This window comes from Hippocampus bargibanti, linkage group LG08, assembly GCF_051943395.1.
Source record: "Hippocampus bargibanti isolate YZ-2025 linkage group LG08, ASM5194339v1, whole genome shotgun sequence".
Lineage (NCBI taxonomy): Eukaryota > Metazoa > Chordata > Actinopteri > Syngnathiformes > Syngnathidae > Hippocampus > Hippocampus bargibanti.
In genome coordinates this window covers 7,609,859-7,635,605 of record NC_142741.1, presented here as the reverse complement: position 1 = coordinate 7,635,605, position 25,747 = coordinate 7,609,859, and the positions used below count along the sequence as shown (strand labels likewise).

Sequence of the window (25,747 nt, the reverse complement as noted above, 5' to 3'; positions counted from 1 at the left end):
TTTGCGTTTTTTTAACTGGCCATTGTCCAAGCTTGCCAGATGGAAATTTGGGCACGTCTCTCAAATTCAAACGCAAAATAAGTGCAAAAACGCTAAGTGTAGATGCTGGAAATTGAACCCAGGAGATCATACATGCAAAGCATGCGCTCTACCACTGAGCTACATCCCAATTTCTTTGGCTGAAAAACGCCCTACTATACATGGTCGTTTTTCACGAGTAAAAACGCTTGACTATACAGCTCGGTTTTTTTTCCCTCTAAAAACACCTCACTATATAAACATGCTGGGGGTTTTTTTTCGGCCTAAAAACTCCTTACCATTCATGGTCGTTTTTTTCGGCCTAAAAACGCCTTACCTTATAATATATAGTACTCTTGGGCAGTGATTAACCAACTTGTCCCACTTCTCTTTCACATTGCTGAACATTGGGTTGTCAGGACTCTTGACCTTGCTAAACACAGCCTCCCATACACTTCCAATTATTATCTCTGCTATGTGATGGCGACAAGCGAAGTAGAATAAATTTTTGCCTAGTTTTTCTTCAATAAGCTTCGCTGCACCCTTGTTGATGCCAATGTTGCTGCCTGTGGTATCAAAATTAATTGATTGAAGTGATGAAAATACATGAGCTGCTGGAAAGGCAGCCACTCTCGCGTCTTGAAGTCAAAAGAACAAAAAAAAAAGCATTAAAATTAACACAGGTGTTCAGGTGTTTACTACTATATGCAAGAAAATGTTATTATCTTTCATTTGGTACCACTTTCAATGCTATAGCATCAACCTCTGGAAAGCTACAATGAAAATCAGGACATAATATCCCAAATTTAGCAGCGTTTTTGAAAAACGTCAACAATAAAATTGCATGGCTCTTGAGGCAGGCTTAGCCAAGGTCCAAGATCACAATAACTGGTATATTTAGCTAATTTACACCTTGGAGAATGGGAATAATATCAGTTTCCATATGTTTGAAGAAAAAGGTCAATTTTGAAGAGGTCTACAATCAATTCAATCAAAGCTCAATTTTTTTCGACCTAAAAACGGCTTAACATTCATGGTGGTTTTTTTCGGCCTAAAAACAGCTGACGATACATGATGTTTTTGTTTTTTGTTTTTGGTCAGAAAATGCCCTACTGTACATGCCGTTTTTTTCATCTATAAATGCCTTACTCTAGACGGTGGGTTTTTTTGGGCCTAAAAACGCCTTACTATATATACATGATCATTTTTTCGACCTAAAAACGCCTTACTATTCGTTTTATTTTTGGGGTTTTTTTTCAGCCTAAAAACGCCTTACTATATATATATGATCGTTTTTTCGGCCTAAGAACGCATTAGTATTCATGGTCATTTTTTAGGCTAAAAACGGCGTACTATGCATGGTCGTTTTTTTCTTGCTAAAAACACCTTACTATATACATGGTCGTTTTTTTTCGGCAAAAACGCCTTACTAGACATGGTCGTTTTTTTCGGCCTAAAAACACCTTACTATACTTATTGTTTTTTTTTTTTGTTTTTTCATCGAAAAATGCCTTAATATACATGGCTTTTTTCCATCTAAAAACGCCTTACTGTACATGGTGATTTTATTTGGGCTAAAAACGGCTTACTGTACATGGTCGTTTTTTTCTTGCTAAAAACACCTTACTAAGTTCATGGTGGGTTTTTTTTCGGCAAAAAAATGCCTCACTATACATGGTCGTTTTTTTTCTGCCTGAAAACGCCTTAGTATACATGATCGTTTTTTTTCTTGCTAAAAACACCTTACTATTTTCATGGTCGTTTTTTTTTTTTTTTTGGGCAAAAAACGCCTGACTATATACATGGTCGTTTCTGTGACTCACTTCAGTCTTCGGATTTGGTCTTTAGTCTCTCGGGAAGAAAAGAAGCTTGGTGTCAATCATTTCCCATGACAGTCATTAGAAGGAAAAAGAAATGCCCACAGATTCATCGCATGTTGTTCTCAAATTTCCTCAAGGGAGAAATTGGAAATCCTTTCTTCTCAAGCCGCACTGGGTTTGTGTTTTTAACTTGCCATTGTCCATCGCTCGTCAGGTGGAAATTTGGGCACGTCTCAGAAATTCAAGCGGATGGAATCCATTTCTATGCAAATTATTTCGCGGTTGGATGAGGTCAATAGATCTCATGGTGTGGGTTATGAAAACAGGGGGCTGTATGACAAGATATGAGCAACTTCTTCCAGAATATTGACGATGGCGCCCTATTGAATTTTGCGAGGCCAAACTTGCTTTCAATATATTTTCTTTCTTTTTTGTTGAACGGTGAGTTGGTTTTTTTTTTCAGCTAAAAATGGCTTCCTATATATACATGGTCGTTTTTTCGGGCTAAAAACGCCTTACTATACATGGTCGTTTTTTCAGGCTAAAAACGCCTTACTATATACATGTTTTTTTGTTTTTTTTTTTGCTAAAAAGGCCTTACTATACAGTGGGAGCTTGGCTTACGAAATTAATTGGCTCCCAGAGAGAATGTGTAAGGCTAAAAGTGTGTATCCCGAAAATTATTTTCCCATTAAAATGAGAATTATCCGTTCCCAGGTCCCCATAAAACATAATGTTCTACTTTCTAATTTTTTAAGCCTTAAAACAACACAAAATATATCTTATTTTATGTATAATAAATGTGCTATAGTATTATGATTAAAAAAATAAACTGTACTGTACAATAGAGTCATATTATTTACCTTTGTCATGGTCGTTAATGGCTTGATGGAATGGAGTGTCCGGTTTCCTCAGCATTAAACACTTGATGAGGAACATTGGCTTCTTTCAGCATCTTCAGGAATGATCCCTTGTAGGTGCTTTCTCTGTGATAATTGTATCTAGTTCTTCATCAATTGTGATCTGTTTAGCTGGGTTGATAGCTGTTTGCATCAAGTGTAAAGATGACTTGTGCGGGTTATTTGTGGAGCCTGAACAAAAGTGTGAGAGTGTGAGAATAGTGAGAAAATGGATAGAAAACATTTACAATATCCCATATATTTTAACTGTTTTCTATCCATTTTCTCACTATTCTCACACTCTCACACTTTTGTTTTTTTTTTTTTTTGTTTCAAACTCTGTCATCTCCCTTTCGTGTGTGTGTGCGCGTTTTCTCACTCTCTCTGTCTGCCTGTCTGTTTAATGTTTAACCCCCCCCCCCCCCCCCCACTGCTGGGTTCTTGACCAATCACGTGGCTTTAACCGGAGACGCCATTTTGTTTTTTGGAGAACGGCCTCACTCTCTCTCTGTTTGTAACCCGATCCCCCACTGCTGCGTTCTTGACCAGTCACGTGGCTTTAACCGAAGACTTGGGGCGGGGAATAGAGGACAAACACAGGAGCCCACCATTTTCTTGTTAGGAGAACACATCACTCATAGTGGCATCTCCGTGTGTATCCCGAAAAATAGTTTGTCTGCCAAGTTAAAATGTTCATAAATGTAACGTTCGTAAGCCGAAAAGTTCGTAAGCCAAGATGTTTGTAAACCGAGGTCTCACTGTACATGGTTGTTGTTGTTTTCAGGCTAAAAACGCCTTACTATACATGGTCGTTTTTTCTTGGAAAAAACGGCTTACTATACATGGTCGTTTTTTGGGCTAAAAACACCTTACTATACATAGTCATTTTTTTGGGGTTAAAAATGCCTTACTATAAATGGTCGGTTTTTTTCCGCTAAAAACGCTTTACGATACATGCTTGTTTTTTTTCGGCTAAAAACGCCTTACTATACATGGTTGTGTTTTTCGGCTAAAAACGCCTGAGTATACATGGTCTTTTTTTTGGGATTTATTTTTTTTTCAGGCTAAAAAAGTGCAAAAACCGTAAATTAACATACTGGGGATCGAACCGAGGACATCTTACATGCAAACATGTGCTCTACCAATGAGCGACATCCCAGTTTATTTGGGACTAAAGAAAAACTCTCTATACATGGTTGTTTTTTCGGGGCAAAAACTCCTTACTCTACATGGTCGTGTTTTTTTTCGGGCTAAAAACAACTTATTGTACAGGGTCGGGTTTTTGGGCTAAAAACGTCTTACTATACACAGTGTCAGAAATAGTGTCTGGAGCTTAGAAATTTAACGCACATTAAAAGCATCGTGGGAAGAAGAATTCACGTGGCCTGTGGCAGACGACGCAGCGCAAATGGGCAGGCAACTCTTCAGAGTTGTCTGCCCAGGTGTCCAGTAACTTTTTGTCATGTGTTTCAGACACTGGCATACATGGCCTTAGTAAATGCCTTACTATACATGGTCCATATACATGGTCGTTTTTGGGCTAAAAACGCCTTACTAGTGATCGTCTTTTTTGGGGGGGCTAAAACGCCTTACTATACATGGTCATTTTTTTGTCGAAAAATACCTTACTATACATGGTTGTTTTTTTTGTTTGCCTAAAAACGGCATACTATCCATGGTTGTTTTTTTTTTTTTTGGGGGGGGGGGGGGGCTAAAAACGCCTTACTATACATGGTCATTTTTTTCGTCGAAAAATGCCTTACTATATATACATGGTAGTTTTTTTCAAGTAAAAACGCCTTACTATACATGGTCATTTTTTTCGTCTAAAAATGGCTGACTATACATGGTGGGTTTTTTTTCACCTAAAAACGCCTTCCTATCCATGAGCGTGTGAATCCGGGCACGCCGGGCCGATGGCGAGGTGAAAAAGCGTGCTTGCGGGGAGAGGCCCTTTTTGCTCATTGCGCCAACAATGTTTTGCAGCTGCACATCAGGGTTCAAGAACCAACGTTGCGATGAGCTGGCCAACCCCTGCGATTACTTCTGTCAGAACGAAGGGCTGTGCACGTTAACGTCTCTTAACAAACCCCGCTGCAAGTAGGTCACGTCGCCAGCCGGCCGCTGTGTTGACGCCTCATTCAGCGCCATCCTGTCGCCTCTCCGGGAGGAAGGCCCTTCTTTGTGCCATCTTGCGCTAACTCTCCATGGAACAAGTGCCTTGAAATACATTGAAAAGGGATAGTTTGCATCGCGCCGCAGGGGGATGATGACTCCACCCACCCCTGTCTTTCATTGACAGGTCAATCAAGACTTGACAATAAATAAATAAATAAATAAATACATAAATAAATAAATACATAAATAAATAAATACATAAATAAATAAATAAATGATGGATAGATGGATAAATCGATAAATAACTAAATGAAGAACTAATTACAGAAATAAGTAAATAAATAAATAGACAAATAAATACATAAATGGATAAATCCATAAATAATTAAATAAATAACTAATTAGACAAATAAATAATAAATACATAAATATATGGATCAATATATCAAAAGCTCAATAAATAATTAAATAAATAGCCAACTAAGTAACTGATTAGACAAATAAATAAATACAGTAAATGAATACATGCATAAATAAATGGATAAATAAATAAATAGACAAATGAATAAATGGATAAATACATAACTAATTTGACAAACAAATAAATAAATACATAAATGAACAAATAGATAAATAAATAAATAAATGGATACATGGGTAAATAGATAAATAAATAATAAATAATAAATACATTGATACATGGATGAATAGATAAACAAACAAATAAATAAATAAAATAAATAGATAAATAACTTTTTTTTTGATGAAAGAAGACAGTCTACGGTTTCTTACGCTCCATTGAATGTTGATGTCGTCCTCAAACTCAATATTCCAGGAATTCGAGTGAGAATGAAAAAAAAAACACTGCAGTGGACACATTTTTGCACATCGTCTGCCAGTGAATTACCTTTTGTAATCCATGGCAATTTTAAAGTAGAATTGGCCCGTGGATTAAAAAAAAAATATAAACAAATAAGGCTACATCTTAGTCACTTGGAAGCTAACTCGACGCGCGTTAAAAATCAGCGGTCCTCACATTATTTTTTTTTTCTTCCACGTTTTTAGGACTTTGTCATGTTCCCCTCTTTCGAAAAGTGATCCGTAAGCGTCTGTTTTAAACATCGGCGGCCGATTGGGTGCCCCCCTGAGCGCAGTTGGCTAAAGCTAGGAGGCACTTGTTCCGTGAGCGCTTGCTGCACAACTCGCCGTCACACTTTGTACATCGCCCGCCATCTCACGCAGGCCCTCGGTTAAGCACGAGGGGGCCGCCCCGGGCATGGGGAGGGGGGGGCAACTCCCATCATGTGCTCATCGGGTGCATGACGGCAAAAGGCAGATTGCTCTTCTTGGAAGGACGCTTTTGTTTTTTCTATGCGCACACTAATAATCGACATCAACTCGACCTCAGTGTTTTCTCACCAAAATAAAATGTATGTTTGTTTGTTTGTTTGTTTGTTTGTTTGTTTGTTTGTTTGTTTGTTTGTTTTGAAAAGGTGTTCTACAAACTGGGCTGGAACGCAGTGCGAGAGACCCGCCCCCAAGAGCAGCAGATCAGACAACAGCAGCGTAGGTTAGTCCTGCAAAATTTGCCTCAGTGGATCAAACCCGACACCTTGGTTGCCTTTTTAAATATGTTTTTTTAAAACATCTAAAATATTTTTTTATTTTAAATTATGGTATGTAATTTATTTCTTTATTTATTCATTGATGATGTATTTATTTAGCAATGTGTCAATCTATTTATTTATTCACTCATTTTATTTATTTGTTTATCAATTCATCAATCTGTTTATTTATGTGTCAATCTATTTATCTATTTATGTATCCATCTATTTATCAAATTATCAATTGATTTATTTGTTCACTAGCAATCTATTTATGTATTCATTCATCTAAAATGTATCAATATTTTTTTCTTATTTATTTATGTATTTATTTGTTATTTTATTTATTTATTTGTTTATCCCTCTGTTTATCAATGTACCAATCTATTTATGTATTTATTTGTCTATTTATCTATCTATTTATTTATCCATCTATTTATCAATTTATCAATCTATTTATTTGTTCACTTGTTTATTTATTCATTTATCTATCAATTGATCAATATTTTTATTTATTTATTTGTTCATTGTTTTTTTTATTTATTTATCTATCTATTTATTTATTTATTTGTTTATCTATCAATTTATCAATCTATTTATGTATTTATTTGTGTATTTATTTATTTATCAATCTGTTTATTTATTTATGTGTTCATTTTTTATTTATCTATATTTATTTTTTTATTTATCTGTCTATCAATTTATTTATTTATAATCTGTTTATTTATTTATTTTGTTTTGCATGGGGCAATTGTCATTTACTTTTGTTCCCCTCACTCCTAAAATTAAAAAAAAAAATCTGCATCTTGACTAATCATGATTACTCCACCTTTTTTTTACATGAAGTTACATTTTTCTCCATCTAAAATAAAATTAAAAATATCAGTATAGTGACTGATCCTTTTTTATTTTTTTTAACGCGAGAGCCTCCCATTTGAGTGGATGTTGTGTTCTTGCCTTCTTCTTCTGGCTCTTTTGTGATGTGTATAAAAGCCCATTGTGTCTTTGTGTCTTCCCTGGAGGGAGCATCGCCATCATCGTGCCTCTGGTCCTGCTGCTCGTCTTGATCGTGTCGGTGGTTACGGGCGTTTACCTCTGCAGACGAAAGCAAAGGTTGGACAACAGATTCATGCGTTCATTTTACGGATGAGTTTTTTGGAATGGGGGAGGAAGCATGCAAACATCCTCAGCAGGAAGGTGACGGGATTTGAACCCAGGACCTCAACACTGTGAGCCAGACGTGCCGATTGCTTTACATACTGTGAAATACAATCAGGCTTCAAACCATGTCTGGATTTTAGTTGAGCAGGTCTCGGGTTCGAATCCTGAACCCACCCCCGCCCCCCCGATTCCAAAATCATTGATCCAGTAGCTTGCGTTGTCAATCACGCCGCTGACAGCGGTACGACACCCCCCGCAGAGGGAAACGTGTCCAGAGGCAGCCCATAAGCAATGGCGGGCTCAACATGGAGATGGGCAACCCGTCGTACAACATGTACGAAGTGGAACATGACAACCACGCCGACGCCGGTAGCCTCTTGCGACCCAGTTTCACGCTGGATCCTCACAAGGTGTGTCGCCATCCACAAATACCACCACACAAATCAGAATCAGAAAACATTTATTTGTCCCACAATGCGGAAATTTGCCGTCCACAGCAGCAATTTGAAAGGGGTGTGGGGTGGGGGGGGGGGATGAAAAGACAAAAAACAAGATATTCTAAGCATAGTAAAATAAAAATGTCAACTGTATACTGTAAATGTGCAAAACCGTTTCATAAAAGAACTGTACATAATGCAAGTATCAAAGTCATTGAGCTGTATTGCATCAACCCCCCCGTGTGCGTTTCAAATGTTGATTGGCGCTTTCGGAGGGCTGAACGTCCCATGTGGAGCGTGAGCTTGATTACGGGGTTGGAGGGACAAAAAATCTAATAGAAAAAAAATGCACGGACATACGTGATTGTTGCAAATATTTGAATTCAAAATTTTGGTGGAATTTTAGATTTTTTTATTTTCTTTTTTTTGCAAAATATAAAAAAAGGAGAAATGAATAGAAAAAAAATTATAATGTACCATCAACCAAGCAAACTTAATTCTTAATTTTTTTGGGGGGTGGGTTGTACCAAATGAGCCATAACACCTTCACTGAAGATTTTTTTTTTTGCAAAAAAAATGTTAAAGAATTAAAAAAAGAGGAAATGAAGATAAAAAAAATCAAGTGTAACATCAAACAACCAAACTTTCAATGTTGTATTTTTTTTTTTTTTTTTTTTTTTGCAGGGGGGACGTTGTATCAAATGAGCTATAACACCTTCACTAAGAATTTGTTTTCTGTTTTTGTTGTTTTTTTACAAACACCTAAGAAAAATTAAAACAATGTTTTAAAAAAGAAGAAATGAATAGAAAAAAATTCTAGTGTAACGTCAACCAACCAAATTGCATTTTGTATTTTTTTTTTTTATTTTTTTTTGCAAACAACTAAAAAATGTGACAGAAATTGAAAAAAATGGGAAGGAATAGAAAAAAATTTGAGTGTAACATCAACCAATCAAACCTTTAATTTTTTTAGGTTCCGGGTTTTAAATTAGCCGTAACACCTTCACTGAGGAATGTCTTTATTTTTGTTGATTTTTTTTTTGTTTTTGTTGATTTTTTGGCAAACAACTAAAGAAAAATACAAATAATAAAAAAGAGGAAATGAATAGAAAAAAATTCGAGTGTAACATTAACCAATCAAACGTGTAATTTTTTTTTGGGGGGGACTGGGGGGTTGTACCAAATGAGCCATAACAACTTCACTGATTTTTTTTTTTTGTTTTTGTAGATTTTTTTTTGTTAGTGATTTTTTTTGCAAACAACTAAAAAAATATTTTTAAAAAAGAGGAAATGAATACAATACAAAATATAGTTTAAAAGACAACCAACACAATTTTTTTGTTTCCTAACTGACATCAGAAAAACAAACGTTTTATAGCATCTAAAATACCCAAAACACACAGGCTGATATTTTTAGTCAAATGCAAAATACCAATAAAAATTAGTTAAAGTGTCCCAAAACGACTTCAAAATTAGTCCCGCCTCATTGTTTGTGACATCACGGCAGGACATCTTGCCTTGCTCTAGAATCAAAACAATGGCTTCAGATTCGGAGAAGATGCTTTCTTGCTACTCATCCAGTTATGAATATGATTCAAATAGTTCTGAAGAGGAAAGCATAAATGTTTGCAATCGATTAAAGATGGCGCCCAAGCTCCGTTGGAAACGGGCTGATTTGTCTGCTGGGAATTTGTGTCAACTAGTATCAAATAGTAGTCTTGGTGCAACACACAACGATTCACCATCACCATATTCACCATATTTATGTTTTCCTTCTAATTTCGCCATCAACACAGATCAACACGAAGTTTTCAGACCAAACAAGGTACCCAAAATGCATTGTGTGTCGCTTTCTCGGTCAGGGGCGTTCCAGACGTGACGTCGTGTCAGGCATCGTCATCAACTCGAAAACAAGACTTCCTGAATATTCAGCGCGTGTCTTAAAATAATAAAATATAGCGATATGTGGTGGAATCTTTGTAAAATACGCTCAATAGAAGTCATCTGTAGTGATTTTACAAATTATGGACACAGCTTGTCCAGAGGTGTTGGTTGTCCTTTAACATCAACCAACCAAATGTTTTAATTTGTAAATTTTTGGTAAGGTGTACAAAATCAACCATAACACGTAATTTCGGTTTCATTTTTGTTTCGTTTTTGTCTTTTTTTGTTTGTGTTTTTTTGCGTCTTTTTTTTCCCTGTTCGAGCTTCAAACTTGCCACCAACTTTGACAGCTGCTATTGTTCGACCTGCCTTTGAAAACCTTTTCACTAATTTTTCACTCCTGCTCTCTAACCACAAATTGTCACAACGTAGCTTGACCGCATTTTTTTGTTTTTTGTTTTGTCAAATCATTGGCAAACTAATAACGGCAATCTTTGTGAAAACTTTGCATGACGAGCGGCGGGCGGCGCTTGCTTTTCTTGCAGGGCTGGTGTGTCAAATCGAGTGAGCCTGGCACCTTGGCTATCCGTTCGGTGCCCAAGGAGGTAATCCCCGGACAGGTGAATTTTGCAAACCTCACTCTGACTTTGCCCGATAAGGACATGAACCATCCGTGTATCCAATGTAAGCAACCTACCGCCAAAATCAATTGCCGCCATTTGCTTTTTGCTCCGCTTTGCAAAGGGTGAATGTCGAAATACAGTGATACCTCGGTTTACGAACCCCTTGGCTTACGAACTTTTCGGTTTACAAATGTTACATTTATGAAAATGTTATCTTGGCATACGAACTTTACCTTGGCATACGAACTTTTTTCGTACACAGAGCTGCCTCAATGAGTGATGTGTCGTTTGCGAACGAGCCCGTTCTTCCAGGCGACAGTGAGAGTTTCAACTTTGATACTTCAAAGGCAGAGTGTCGACTGCAAGGATAAAATATCCCATCAATCAGGCTCCACAAACAACCCGCACAAGCCATCTGTACACTTAATGCAAAAAGCTATCGACCCAGCTAAACAGAACACAATTGATGATGAACTAGATAAAATAAAATAAAAAGAAGGTTACATTCCTAGCCATTCTCCATTCCATCAAGCCATCAACGACCATCACAAATTATTATTATTATTAAATAAAACGACTTTATGATACAGTCCAGTTTATTTCTTTAAGTGTAATACCATAGCACATTTATTATACGTAAAATAAGGTATATTTTGTGTAGTTTTAAGGCTTAGAAAATTAGAAAGTAGAAAATTATGTTTTTTGGTGACCTGGGAACGGATTATTCTCATTTTAATGGGTCCTATGGGAAATAAATTTTTGGGATACACACTTTTCGCCTTACACACTCCGTCTGGGGAAACAATTAAGTTTGTAAGCCAAGGTATTACTGTACATTTGTTGAATATATTTTTTTATGGTACCCTTAACATAATTCTTCCATTTTATGGATCTTTCAATGGCGTCCAACCTGCTAGGCTTTTATGAATGTTGTTATTTCCATTAGCATCATCAAAAAACAACCATAAAATTGCAAACTTCGGAATTTATCTTGAGCAAATTGACAAATTCAGCAAGGGAATATTTTGGTCTTGACTGTAATGTGGCTTTTCCTAATCAATCGAATTTTTTCCTCTCTTCCACACAGCCCACGAATTACGCCAACCCGGTGTATGCCAAGATGCATACGGACAGACAAAATTATCAGAAGCCGGTCATCATTATCCCAAAGAAATTAGAGGGGATTATTCATGAAACCGCCGCATAGCCGACGTCACTTTTTTTTTTTACATTATACGATGTATCCTACGGAGGCGGCATACAAGATTTTTAGACTAGTATATATATATATATATATATATATATATATATATATATATATATATATATATATATATATATATATATATATGCGGTGACGATAACATGGTGTACAATAATGAAGTTTTGTTTGTGGAAATCGACCCAAGCCCACCTTGAATGTTCTCTGATCTGATCCCGATACTGTACGCTGAACATCTTATTTTTCTAAACGTCATGTATCTACATTTTTTTGCTCAGAGCCCGTTTTGCCGAGGCGCGCGTCAACGCTTAGGTTAGCGTCAATCACGTATGTTACTGTCAAAATGGAGGACGGGTCAGCAGAAAGACTTTTTTATAATTTTCTATTTGATTTGTATGTGGTTTGACTGCTATGTATATTGACATGTATGAAAGCAAAGTAATTTTTTATATATAACATGTAAATCAATATTGAATAAAAAGGGGGTTATTTCCACGCCGCAGCACTTCCTTGTCTCCAAATACAAACAGCTCCATTTATTTATTTTTTACACGAGAAACGGGGTCAACGCTACACACCCCTTAATACGCTGCCATTACTCTTCCCCTATGATATTTTTCTTGAGCCGCTATAATTCCCCCTTCATCGGCGGTCACCATGGCAACCAGACAGATGCCTGCCCTTTGGGTGCCCGCGGCGCTCTCGCCTCGGTGGATGTCAACATTTTCAAACCATGTCGGGTTATTTTCTTCTGCCGTTGACTTTTAAATAGCTGACATGCTCATAATGCAAAGGTCTTTCGTAGTTCGCGAATGGAAAATGAATCCCGTGAAATCAGGATTTTGAAACGTGAATGATATTGAGTTGACATTTTTACCCCTTATACACAATCACATAAATTTAGCAACTGGTTAAATTAATAAACACGATAAATGTTAACTAGCTGACTATCTAGCTAGCTATCTGGCTGGTTACCTAGATCGCTAGCTAGCTGACTAACTAGCTAGCTGACTAACTAGCTAGCTATCTATTTGCTATCTATTAGCTGTCTAGCTAGCTGGCTGCCTATCTAGTAATCTATTAGCTTACTAGCTATCTAGCTAGCTGTCTAGCTGGCTATCTATTAGCTATATATTAGCTCGCTAGCTTTCTATCTATTTGAGTTATTCTGGGTTGCTCGGGCTATCTATTTGCTATCCATTAGCTGTCTAGCTAGCTGGCTGCCGATCTAGCCTATCGAGCTATCTATCTATTAGCTGACTAGCCATTATTATTATTATTATTATTATTATTATTATTAAGTACGGCAAGAGAGATGATGTCATTTCTATTTGACTTGCGAGTATGACTCACTGCTAACCATAATAAACAAAATGGCCCAAAGTAAATCATGGCAGCGTTTTGGTGATAACAATTTACGAAATGTGTTATTTGTTGGTTGGGAATCCAAGGTTGGGCATCCAAGGTAGACATTCACGCAGCACCAATTAGCGGGCTACATTCCTCATTTGGCTTCTTTCACAAGTAAACACATGACAGATTGAATGTGGTCAATTAAGAATGTCACTCATGAGCTAAGCAAAAAATAGGAAAAAAAAATTCCAGCTCTTTCCGCAGCTTTGTTTACAGCAATTCCAGCTGCCGGGGGCGACCACAGCGTGGCGTGGGACCACGAATGTTCTTTCCAATAATAAATTTGATTCAGCCCCATGAGTCAAAATGCGCCATTCTCGAAGAAAATCTGCCTCATTTGCATCCGTTTATGATTCCAGCGACAATTTTGCCGCTTGTAACTCTGCCCAACTGCCCAAGAGCACGCGAAAGGCGACTGGGAAGCTCCCCCGGGAGACCATTGGGCCCAACTCGTAAGAGTCAGTGTACGTGGCGGCGCCGGATGACCCGTGAAAAGGACAACGAGGCGCTCGCAAATCACTGCGGCGTGACCAGCGATGTCACGTTTTGTGCAGGGGAGAGGTTACGCCGTCGCCTTGCCGCGTTGACGTGATTTCAATATCAAAATATTCAATATATTAATATGTACAATATACCAATATCTACAATCTCTTTTCGTCAGTAGATGCTACAGCTACATGTTTGCTTTCAAAATTTAGCTAGCAGTAGACGTACAAGTCCCTGATCCACTGCTGAAAATGACGCTTTGATCCTCTCCTCTTTCATCTCGAACTGCTTCATGTCACAAAGAGGGTATAGCAAGTGCTGAAGAATGAATGACTGTCTGTGTCTTTGTGTTGTCATATAATAATAATAATAATAATAATAATAATAATAATAATAATACATTTAATTTCAAGCGTGTTTCAAAGCTCTCAAGGAAACTTTACAGCCACAGACAAGCATAGATACAATAATTAATAAATAAAATGCAATTATAAATAGATTACCATAAATAATAAATTATTTGTTATTTAGTTTTTTGTTTTGTTCTTTTGACTTTTGTTGATGTAGACATTAGTAAGAAAGATTGTACTAAGTCTATTCATTTTGTCTTTTCTGTATACCGTACAATAGCTATCTGGCTGGCTGGTGAGCTATTAGCTATCTATTGACATTAGTAAGAAATATTGTGCGAAGTCTATTCTCTTTGTCTTTTCTGTAATACTGTACAATAGCTATCTGGCTGGCTAGCAATGTAGCTGGCTAGCTATGAGCTATCTATTCGCTAGCTAGCTAGCTTTCTATCTATTTGAGTTACTTTCGGGTTGAGTGAACGCTGGCGCCTGTGGCTGCTGCTGCTCACCCATGGAAAAACGTATCCTGTTACTGTAAAGTGATCATGAGAGTTTTGAAAGGCACTTATAAATGAAATGTATGATGATGATGATGATGATGATGATTATTATTATTATTATTATTATTATTATTATTATTATTATTATTATTATTATTATTATTATTATTATTATTATCAGAATCAGATTCATCTTTATTGCCAAGTATGTAGAACACACAAGGAATTTGTTTCCGGTAGAACACGCTGCACTAGTATCATCATCAAAAAATTGCTCAGTGGCACTAAGAGTTCAAAGAGTTAAGGGCTTGGGGGAAGAAGCTGTTTAAATGTCTGATGTATTCTTCTTATTATTAAATAGACAGGAAGAAATTACGAGAAAGTTCCTTGAAGCCGAACAACCCCCCCACCACCACCACCCCCCCCCCCCCAACCCCCCCATTACTTTCCGCCTTGTCCGGCTAAATCTGCTTGTCAATGTTTGTCAGGCTATTAGGAGGGTTTGGGTCTAGGTCAAAACCTTGCTAGATGGCAATCTGGGTCAATTTACACAAGATGGCGGTTTAGAGCGATACAATCAACAACCTTCCTGGCACTGCGGTGGGGGGGGGGATGTTGGGGGTGCATATTTATTAATTTCACCTTTTGGCTCTTAAAAGAGGAACCATTTTGCCACCGCAGCTTTTTTTCAAGGAAGGTTTGCCGCAGCTCGGGTCAAACATGGGAGGGGGCTTGGAAATCAACGGTCGCCAAATGTCAGTCGAAAGAGAGAGTGCGAGAGAGAGAGAGAGAGAGAGAGAGAGAGAGAGAGAGAGAGAGAGAGAGAGAGAGAGAGAGAGAGAGAGAGAGAGAGAGAGAGAGAGAGAGAGACAGAGATTGACAGAGACAGAGGTAGGGCGGAGGTAGGGAGAGAGAGAGGGTGAGAGAGAAAGAAAGAACAGAAAGAGAGAGAGTAAGAGAGAGTGATAGAGAGACAAAGAAAGAAGAGGAGAAAGAGGGAGCTAGAGAGAGAGGTGAGAGAGAAAGAAAGAACAGAAAGCGAGAAAGAGAGTTAGCGAGTGAAGGAGAGACAAAGAAAGAGAAAAGGAGACAGAGCGAGAGAGAGAGCGAGAAAGAGAGAGGGTGAGTAAGAGAGAAAGAAAGAAAGAAAGAAAGAAAGAAAGAAAGAAAGAAAGAAAGAAAGAAAGAAAGAAAGAGAGAGAGAAAGAGAGAGAGAAAGAGAGAGAGACAGAGAGAGAGAAAATGAGAGGCAGAGAGAAAAAAAAATGGATGCTGACATCGAGTGAGACGTAATGTCACGTCGCTCGATTAAATTAGACGAATGACATCCGCGATTACGACAAAGCCAGGCGAGTGTCCAAATAACGTCACCATGTCATCAAACACGCCAACAAATCCCAGACGTTGCAGCTATGACTTCTTTCCGGACAATTCGGGCTGTCCACCTTTCTTTCGTAACTCAAATACAGTGATACCTCGGTTTACGAACGCGTTGCCTTATGAAATTTTCAGTTTCCGAACTTCAAGAATCTTTTTTTTTCGGTACTCATTTACAGTTTAACCTTGGTTTACGAACCCCTTGGCTTACGAACGTTTCGGTTTACGAACGTTAAATTTATGAAAATTTTACCTTGGCATACAAGCTATTTTTCAGGATACACACAGAGCTGCCACAATGACTGATGTGTCGTTCGCAAACAAGCCCCTTCTCCTAACAAGAAAATGGCAGCTGACTCATTTTTGTCCTCTATTCCCGGCCCCCAGTCGTCGATTAAAGCCACATGATTGGTCAAGAACGCAGCAGTGAGGAGGTGGGGTTACAGACAGAGAGAGAGTGAGGCCGTTCTCCAAAAAACAAAATGGCGTCTTCAGTTAAAGCCACGTGTTTGGTCAAGAACGCAGCAGTGAGGGGCGGTTAAACACTAAAGCGACAGGCAGGCGACCGAGAGACAGTGAGAAAACACACACACACGAAAGGGAGACGACAGAGCTTGAAACAAAAAACAAAAGTGAAAAAAAAACACAAGTGAAATGGTGAGAAAATGGATAGAAAACAGTGAAATTTGGACTTGTTTCAACTTTGATAGTTCAAAGGCAGAGTGTAGACTGGAAGGTATCCCATCAATCAGGCTCCACAAATAACCCGCACAAGCCATCTGTAAACTTGATGCAAAAAGCTATCAACCCAGCTAAACAGAACACAATTGATGAGGAACTAGATACAATTATCACAGAGACAGCACCTACAAGGGATCATTCCTCAAGAAGGTGAAAGAAGAAGGCTGCTTCCTCATCAAGTACAGTAAAGTCTCGTTATATCGATATTCTCGGGAGTCGGAAAAAATATCGATATAACCGGACTATCGATATATCCTATCCTGCGGCATGTAAATTTTCTCCTTGCGTTCATCGAAATAGTATCGTAATAAGCAGTACTATCGATATAACCAATATCGATATAACGAGACTTTACTGTATTTAATGCTGATGAAACCGGCCACTCCATCAACGACCATCACAAAGGTAAATAAAACGACTTTATTATACATTACAGTTTATTTCTTTAATTATAATACAATAACACATTTATTATACATGAAAATAAGATATATTTTGTGTAGTTTTAAGGCTTAGAAAATTAGAAAGTAGAAAACTATGTTTTATGGGGACCTGGGAACGGATTATTCTAATTTTCATGGTTTCCTATGGGAAATTAATTTTTGGGATAAACACTTTATGGCTTCCACACTCTGTCTTGGAACCAAGTTCGTTAGCCAAGGTATTACTGTATTGACAAAGGACCAGAAAGTTCGGGTCAGAACGAATCCATCGTTAGCCACGCATGAATATACATGATGCAACGTGCGCCCGAGCGACGGTTATCGGTTGAAACAATCACACGACACTTATCTATAAATGGCGAGTCATTTGCAACGCTATCTTTTCCGATGCTCTTGGACGAGGACATTTAAGGGAAAACGGAGAAAAATCAATCTGTCAAATGACTCAGGGACATTAAAGGACAACCGACACCATTTTTTTCCAAACTGACATCAGAAAAATGTTTTATAGCATCTAAAATACCCAAAACATGCAGGCTGATATTTTTAGTCAAATGAAAAACACCAATAAAAGTGTCCCAAAACTACTTCAAAATGACCTCGGAGATGCCGAGTTTCAGAAGGTCCCTTTTTCGTGACGTCACGCCAGGACGTCTTGCTTTGCTCAAGAATCAAAACAATGGCTTCAGATTCAGAGAAGATGCTTTCTTGTTACTCATCCAGTTATAAATATGAGTCAGATAGTTCTGAAGAGGAAAGCATAAATGTTTGCAATCGATTAAAAAAGTCCTCCCGTATAAATTTGGGCCATCAGGACTCCAATGTAGCGTCCCAGAAAATGCACAATGCGGCGCCCAAGCTCCGTTGGAAATGGGCCAATTTGTCTGATGGGAATTTGTGTCAACCGGTATCAAATTGTAGTTTTGGTGCAACACACAACAATTCACCATCGCGTTAGTTATGTGTTTTCCTTCTGATTTCGCCATCAACACGGATCTACACGAAGTTTTCAGATCAAACAAAGTACCCAAAATGCATTGTGTGTCGCTTTCTCAGTCAGGGGTGTTCCAGACGTGACGTCACGTCAGGCATTGTTCTCAATTCGAAAACAAGACTTCCTGAATATTCATCCCGAGTCTTAAAACGGAAACTATAGCTATATGCCATGGAATCTTTGTAAAATATGCTCAGTAGAAGTCATTTGAAGTGATTTTTACAAATTATGGACACAACTTAACTTGTATCGATGAGAAGGTTTCTTCAGCCGTCATCTGTACAAAAGTGAAGGTTTCGGACGTTTCGCCTCCTATCCAAGAGGCTTCGTCAGCTAACTAAAGTCTGACTGGTCGTATCGGCCCCATTTATATATCCCTAATGTCCAGACATGGTGGCGCCGGACACCGCTATGATAGGTCCCTACTCTCAGGTTGGAGGGGGCAGAGGACCCCTCCCTGTGGCCCCACTGATTGTTCCTACATTCCTGACTAACGACTGGCCTATTACCCCCACTCCCACCGGTATCACCTCATCAGCATAACGACCCTCATCAGCATTACGAAAGTTGCCTAACCTGTTTTGCCTAAGCAGGCTATTGTATGAACGATCCAAATTGAACCTCACCCCACCAGACCGGTTTAATGAAGGATTTTGTTGTTTTATAAGAATCGCTTCTTTTACCCCCCTTTCAAACCATCTATGTTCTTTCGCTAAGATTTTAACCTCATTGTCATCAAATGAGTGGTTGCTAGCTTTTAGGTGCAAATGTACTGCCGATTGAGGTCCACTTATATTATCCCTGCGATGTTGATAAAGTCTTTTTTTGAGAGTTTGTTGAGTCTCCCCAATGTACTGCTCTTTACAATTTTCATTCTTACAATGTATGGAATAAAGTACATTACTTTGTTTTTCATTTGGTCGCCTATCTTTTGATTGCACTAATTTTTGCCTTAACGTGTTTATCGGTTTGAAATAAGTAGGAATTTTATGTTGCCAAAGGACTCTTTGTAATTTTTCAGAAACTCCTGCAATGTACGGTACTGCTACTCCTCTCCTTTTTGTATCTTGAGAATTATTGGTTTCATTCCCTATTCTTTCTTTCTGACATTTGTTGAATGACCACTGAGGGTACCCACAGTTAGTGAGTGCTCTCCTGATTAACTTGTAGTTGACGTGTATGTTCCACCATGATGTCTCTGATCCACTGGTGGAAAGACGCTTTAATCGTCTCCTCTTTCATCTAGAACTGTGTCATGTCATCACAAAGAGGGTACAGCAAGTCCTGAAGAATGAATGACTCTCTGTATCTTTGTTTTGTCATATTGGATTGGATTGGATTGGATATGCCTTTATTTGTCTCACAGTGGAGAATTTTTTTTTTTTTTTTTTAATTCTTTGTGTTGTCATATTATTTGTTATTTAGGTTTTTTTTGGTTCTTTTGACTTCAAGACGGCGCCGCGAGAGTGGCTGCCTTTCCAGCAGCTCATGTATTTCTTTTTTCTACTTTCATTCCTTAACTTTGCTGCTGTGAAATGTAAATCCAATCCAACATGTCCGGAGGCGTCGGTTGTCCTTTAAAGGCGGATGGAGATTGATGAGGAGGCGAGTTTTTGTCGTGATGCAGGGGAATGCTATGCTACCCTAAATGCTCGAGTTTGATTTGTAACAATTAATATGCAAAAGTTGGATATCGATGTTTTATTTTCGTGTTTTTTTTGAACTCTCCAATGTTTTACCATGGCAGAAAAACAACAACAGTCGGTTCTGTTTAGTTAATTGTCAAGTGTTAGCCATTAGCAGTAGCTGTTAGCCATACATGGAGTATTGGTCATAATATAATTTTAAAATAAGACGGTTAGGAGCAGACAGTGGGGAATATATATATATATATATATATATATATACACAGTAAAGTCTCATTATATCGATATCGGATATATCGATAGTCCCGGTTATATCGATACTATTTCTATGCACGCTCGGACAAAATTACATGCAAACGGGGTCGGATATATCGATAGTCCCGGTTATATCGATATTTTTTGGGACTATATATATATATATATATATATTAATCATGAAAATTCAAAGTTACAAACAAAAACCCACAAAAATATCACGATCCAAATGCTGAAGTCACAATGTTAGCCATTAGCATTATCCATTAGCCTTAAAGGGCGTTTCTGATGAACATATATAACCACAAAACATAGATGGGCACACACTGGGGAAAAATTTAATCAAAAACATTATTTAAAGTTCTGAAAATTGAAAGTTACAAACGAAAATCCATGAAAATATCACGACGATCCAAACACTGTCAAGTCACATTGTTAGCCATTGGCATTAGCACTGATCAAAATATAGTATAAAAAGCATGACACACTGGGGAAGACAATGATTTCAAAATTATGTTTAAAAACTCCTGAAATTTGAAAGTTATAAACAAATGAAAACCCACAAAAATACCATGACGAGTAAAGTGACAGTATTAGCAGTTAGCCGTTAGCATGAGTCGTAAAGGGTGAACTGATTAAAATATATTTTAAAACCCTTGATGGACGATTGTGCCAAAATCGGTACACTAAAGATAAATGCTTATAGATAGAGAAAATTAAAGTTCAAGTGCCGATTGGAACTGATGCGGCGCAAGTTACATGTCCCTTTAAAGGACATCCGACGTCTCCGAACAAGTTGTGTCCATAATTTGTAAAATGCCATCAAATAACTTCTACTGAGCGTATTTTAATAAGATTCCACCGCATATAGCTATATTTTAGACTCGCGCTGAATTATTCAGGAAGTCTTGTTTTTGAGTTGAGAACGATGCCTGACGTGACGTCACATCTGGAACCCCCCTGACCGAAAAAAAGACGCATTGTAGCTGTCCTTCCATCACGTCAATGTATTTTGCTGTACAGTGAGACCTCAATTTACGACCACCTTATCTTACGAACTTTTCGTCTTACGAACGTCAAATTTATGAAAATTAAACCTTATAATACGCACTATTTTCATAATACACACCCACCACGGCTGTAATCTTCGGCGGAAGAACACCAAAGCACACGACCTTCGGATCTGGCGGAGTGATCTTTGGCGGAAGCACACGACCGAACAGCGGTCCAGCCGGCGCTACTTTCCACAACCCCTCTCATTGAATGCACATGTCGATCGCCTACTTGGAGCTTTTTGCTGGTAATTTTACTATGATGGGAGCGGGAAAAAAAACACCACAGGCTCGTGTTAAGCCCAAGAAGACACAAAATAAAATCACCGTCGCTGAGAAGAAGGAGATAATTGAAAAACACGAACGAGGTGTGCGTTTGTGTGATTTAGTGGCCGAGCACGGCTATGCTAAGTCTACCATTGCTACCATTCTCCGGAACATAGAAGCCATCAAAGGTGTGTCTGTTGCAAAAGGGGTTTCCGTGCTCTCAAAGCGACGGTCTCGGGCAATCGCTGAAGTTGAAAAACTTCTGTTTATTTGGATTAACGAAAAGCAGCTATCCCGCGACAGCGTGAATAAAGCTATTTATGCAATAAAGCATGGCTAATTCACGCCGATATCGCCATGCGCCAACCTGGAAGTTCGGCGCTTATTGAGAATTTTAAAGCCTGCAATGGATGGTTCGAGAACATCTGAGGGTGAGGAGGAGATGGCTGCAACATCAAGTGAGCTCATAAAGGCAATGTTGGCAAAGTGGAATGATGTGCAGGCTTTTACCAAACAGTTCCATCCAGAAAAGACTGTGGCTATGACAATCATGAGCATGATGAATGATAATGTGATGCCTCAGCTTCGTAAGACCTTCCAAGTCAGAAAGCAACAGGTGTCAATTAAGAGGTTTTTAATCAGCAAAAATGATGAGAAGCCACACCAGAGAAGCCACACCAGAGGTTAAGTTACCAACAGTCCTTATGGAAGGTGACTCCTTCCATAAGCCATCAACGACCATCAAAAAGGTAAATAAAACTTTATTTTACAGCACAGTTTATTTCTTTGATTACAGTCCTCATGTAATGTGCTTCTCCTTCCAAACAGATATTCCCTTTGACTTTCGACCTCCAACGCCAATCCATCAAGCCATCAATGACCATCACAAATGTAAATAAAGTGAGTTTATGATACAATGCAGTGTATTTCTTCCATTACAATACAATAGCACATTTATTATACATAGAATAAGGTATGTTGTGTGTAGTTTTAAGGCTTATTTAGTTGAAAAGTATATTATATGGAAACCCGGGAAAGGATTATTCCCATTTTAATGGTTTCCTATGGGAATTTTTTTTTTTTGGAGCTACACACTTTTCGCCTTACACACTCTGTCTGGGAACGAATTAAGTTCGTAAGTTGAGGTCTCACTGTACTAATTTGAAGAAAAATGCAGTCAGTTGTCCTTTAAAGGACAACCGACGTCACTTTTTTGTTTCCTAACTGACATCAGAAAAACGTTTTATAGCATCTAAAATACCCAAAACACGCAGTATGATATTTTTATTTAAATGCAAAACACCAATAAAATGACTTAAAGTGTCCAAAATCTGCAAAAAAATTGAGCTGCAAATTGGGCATTTTCAAAAAGTCCCGCCCCCAGTTTGTGACGTCACGCCAAGACGTCTTGCATTGCTGGAGAATCCAAACAATGGCTTCAGATTCGGAGAATGTGCTTTCTTGTTACACTTCCAGTTATAAATATGATTCAAAGAGTTATGATGAGGAAAGCATACATGTTTACAATCGATTAAAGAATTTATTCCGTGCCATTTTGAGGCAACATTGGGGGAAAATGTCTCACCCAAAAAGAGGCAGAAAATGGCCACCGAGCTCCTGTGAGGAATGAATCAGCCCGTTTCCACAGGCTGCTAAATTCCTTACATGGAGCTTGGACGCCCTCTTCTGGCTCTTTCTGGTGCAGCACAAGGTTTTCAGACCGAACAAACATTGACGTGATGAAAGGACTGCTACAATGTGTCCTTTTTTTCGGTCAGGGGCGTTCCTCAGTGACGTCACATACGGACTCGTCACCAACTCAAAAACAAGACTTCCGGAATATTCAGCACGAGTCTTAAAATGTAAAATATAGCTATATGCGGTGGAATATTTGTAAAATACGCTCAGTAGAAGTCATTTGAAGCCATTTTACAAATTAAGGACACAGCTTGTCCGGAGACGTCGGTTATCCTTTAAAAAAGGTTATGTGCAGCTTTACCTTTAAGAGTGTCAGTGACAATATCTCCTTCATGCGCAACACAACGTGCTCTCCTCTATCTTCAAAGCACCTTCTATTTTTCGTCATGGATGAAATATCACGTAAGTATCTTTTGTAACTATTTTATGAGCTATTCAGAAGAGGTTTACCTTGATACTGAAATACATAAACTAACGCTAACTTGTTTATTTACCAAGAAATATTAAAAATAAGCAGTGTCCTGAATTTGGAACATTCGGCGTGCTAACGCTATTTTCATGATGATATTGTTGATCCTGACTTGGTACCCGATGCAAATAATTGTAAGTGAATGGTTCAGTTTCTACTAATAGCTGTACATGGCTTTGCATTCTCAATATGATTATTGAAACGGAGGTCCATATGTTTTTTTTTTTTCTAAAATACCCATGCACTGTTTATCTTTCCAGATCCTGATGAGAATGAAATAGATGACCATGTTGATGAAGACATTTTGGCATCTGACAGTCATGACTGTTGCATTGATGAACTTCTTCTTCTTCTTTTCCTTTTGGCTTTTCCCTTCAAGGGGTCGCCACAGCAAATAAGTGTCCTCCATCTTTAGAGGTTTGATCCGCATGTTTGTTTGGGCCAAGCTTTTACGTCGGATGCCCTTCCTGATACAACCCGCTGTATTTATCTAGGCTTGGGACCGGCACAAGAAGACATATGTCCCTTTGTGGCTACAGAACAAGCAACTCGCTCAGGAAAAGGCCTTAATGAATTGCTATAACCATTCAAATACTTTCAAAGGATTTTCAATTAAAAAAATATGGATATTATTGTTGAACAGTCAAACCTCTATGCAATGCAAAATGACATCAATAAGCCCTTGTGTCTCGCCAAAGAAGAGCTTGAGAAGTAGCTGGGATTGATATTTTATTTCTCAATCTCAAAATTACCAAACACTCGGATACATTGGGCTTGAAAGATATCGCCATCTGATTATGCTGCAGAATGTATGTCACGGGTTCGCTTCAAAATTATAAAAAGGAACTTGCAACACAAAACAAGGAACTCGGGGAAGCCCAAATCATGATCCCTTGCACAAAGTAAGGCCAATGATAAATCACCGGAGACAGAAGTTTCAAGAATTCCCCAAATCACATCATTCGTCAATTGATGAACAAATTGTACTCTATGAAGGTAGATTTACACTCAACCAGTGTCTACCAAATAAACCAAAGAAATGGGGGTTCAAGTTGTTTATGCTGGCAGGTTATGATGGCTACATGTATGACTGCATTTCATATACAGGAAAGATAGATCCAGTCAGTGACTCCACGTTTCCCGATCTGAAAGTAAGCTCAAACGTTGTGCTCCATTTGGCTCAAACCATCCAACCAGGAAAGAATCATCGATTGTATTTTGATAATTGGTTTACATCTATCCCCTTACTCCAACATTTGGCAACAAGAAAAATCTGGTGTTGTGGCACAGTGAGGCTCAATCGATTGGTCAGCTGAACCGCAGGTAAAAGACATTGAGGTTCTTTTCCCTCAGATGATACAGTTGTCATGATCGGGTTGGCGACCAACGGGTAGCGAGGTCAGCCCTGCCTGCAGCCTCGCAGGTGCTGGTCGTTTTAATCACTGACACTTAAAAGGACACCCGGCACGGCCATCCGGTGTCGGTTCATTGTTTGCTGCATGTTTGTTGCATGCTTTGTCTGCAATCGCATGCATCGTATGCTGTGCATGTGTTTGTTTAACCTTGGCGGACTTTTACACTTGGTTTTCTTTTGATACTTTTGATTTTTTCTGTTCAGATGATTTTGATGTTTTACATTTTGTTCCTGCTGACCTTTATTTTAATACAATTTGTCAAACAACCTCCTGCTCCCTCCTGCCTGCTTTTTGGGATCCGGACCCGCCATCACCAGCTCGCAAAACCGTGACAACAGTATTCGGTTTGACAACATAGCTCATGTTCCATATGTTGCAAAGAACCGCAACACGTGCAAGCATGGCCATGCTCGGTGAAAATTAATATTTACTGCAAAAGAATGCAATGTAAATCTTTGTTTAAATCATCACAAGAACTGCTTTACATTATTCCAGGGTTATTAGCTAGTTTTCTGTATCTGTAAAGGATACAGAATGTAACATTACATTATGTAAACATTTTATGTAAATATTTTATGTATTTTTTCATTTTAATAAAAAGCTGTCATATGGATAAGTCTAGTCTTTGAAGTTGCATTTGACATACGTTCCAAAAAAGGCACCAATTGAGCAATTGGCAATTGAGGTCCTTCATGACGATTGTACCAAATTAGGCACATTCTATATTATTGGGAAATAATAAAAAATGAAGCTACTAGTATATCCATCAGTGACCATAAAAACAGAACATTTTTTTTCTAAGTAGAAAATAATTCAGACAGTAAAGGGTTAATTGACACCTATTGCTTTCTGACT

General features: G+C 38.3%; 1 protein-coding gene across 1 annotated transcript in view; it reads left to right on the top strand.

Moving 5' to 3' along the window:
* The window catches only part of LOC148894497 (low-density lipoprotein receptor-related protein 1B-like), a 334,893-nt gene extending 323,012 nt beyond the window's left edge, over positions 1-11,881 (top strand). Inside the window, exons 88-93 of the mRNA XM_089002179.1 lie at positions 4,724-4,837; positions 6,349-6,425; positions 7,482-7,572; positions 7,880-8,030; positions 10,487-10,625; positions 11,652-11,881. Of these exons, the coding sequence (XP_088858305.1) occupies positions 4,724-4,837; positions 6,349-6,425; positions 7,482-7,572; positions 7,880-8,030; positions 10,487-10,625; positions 11,652-11,758 (679 nt within the window). The 3' untranslated portion in view covers positions 11,759-11,881. The remainder of the gene's footprint in view (positions 1-4,723; positions 4,838-6,348; positions 6,426-7,481; positions 7,573-7,879; positions 8,031-10,486; positions 10,626-11,651) is intronic.
* Positions 11,882-25,747: the final 13,866 nt, after the last annotated feature.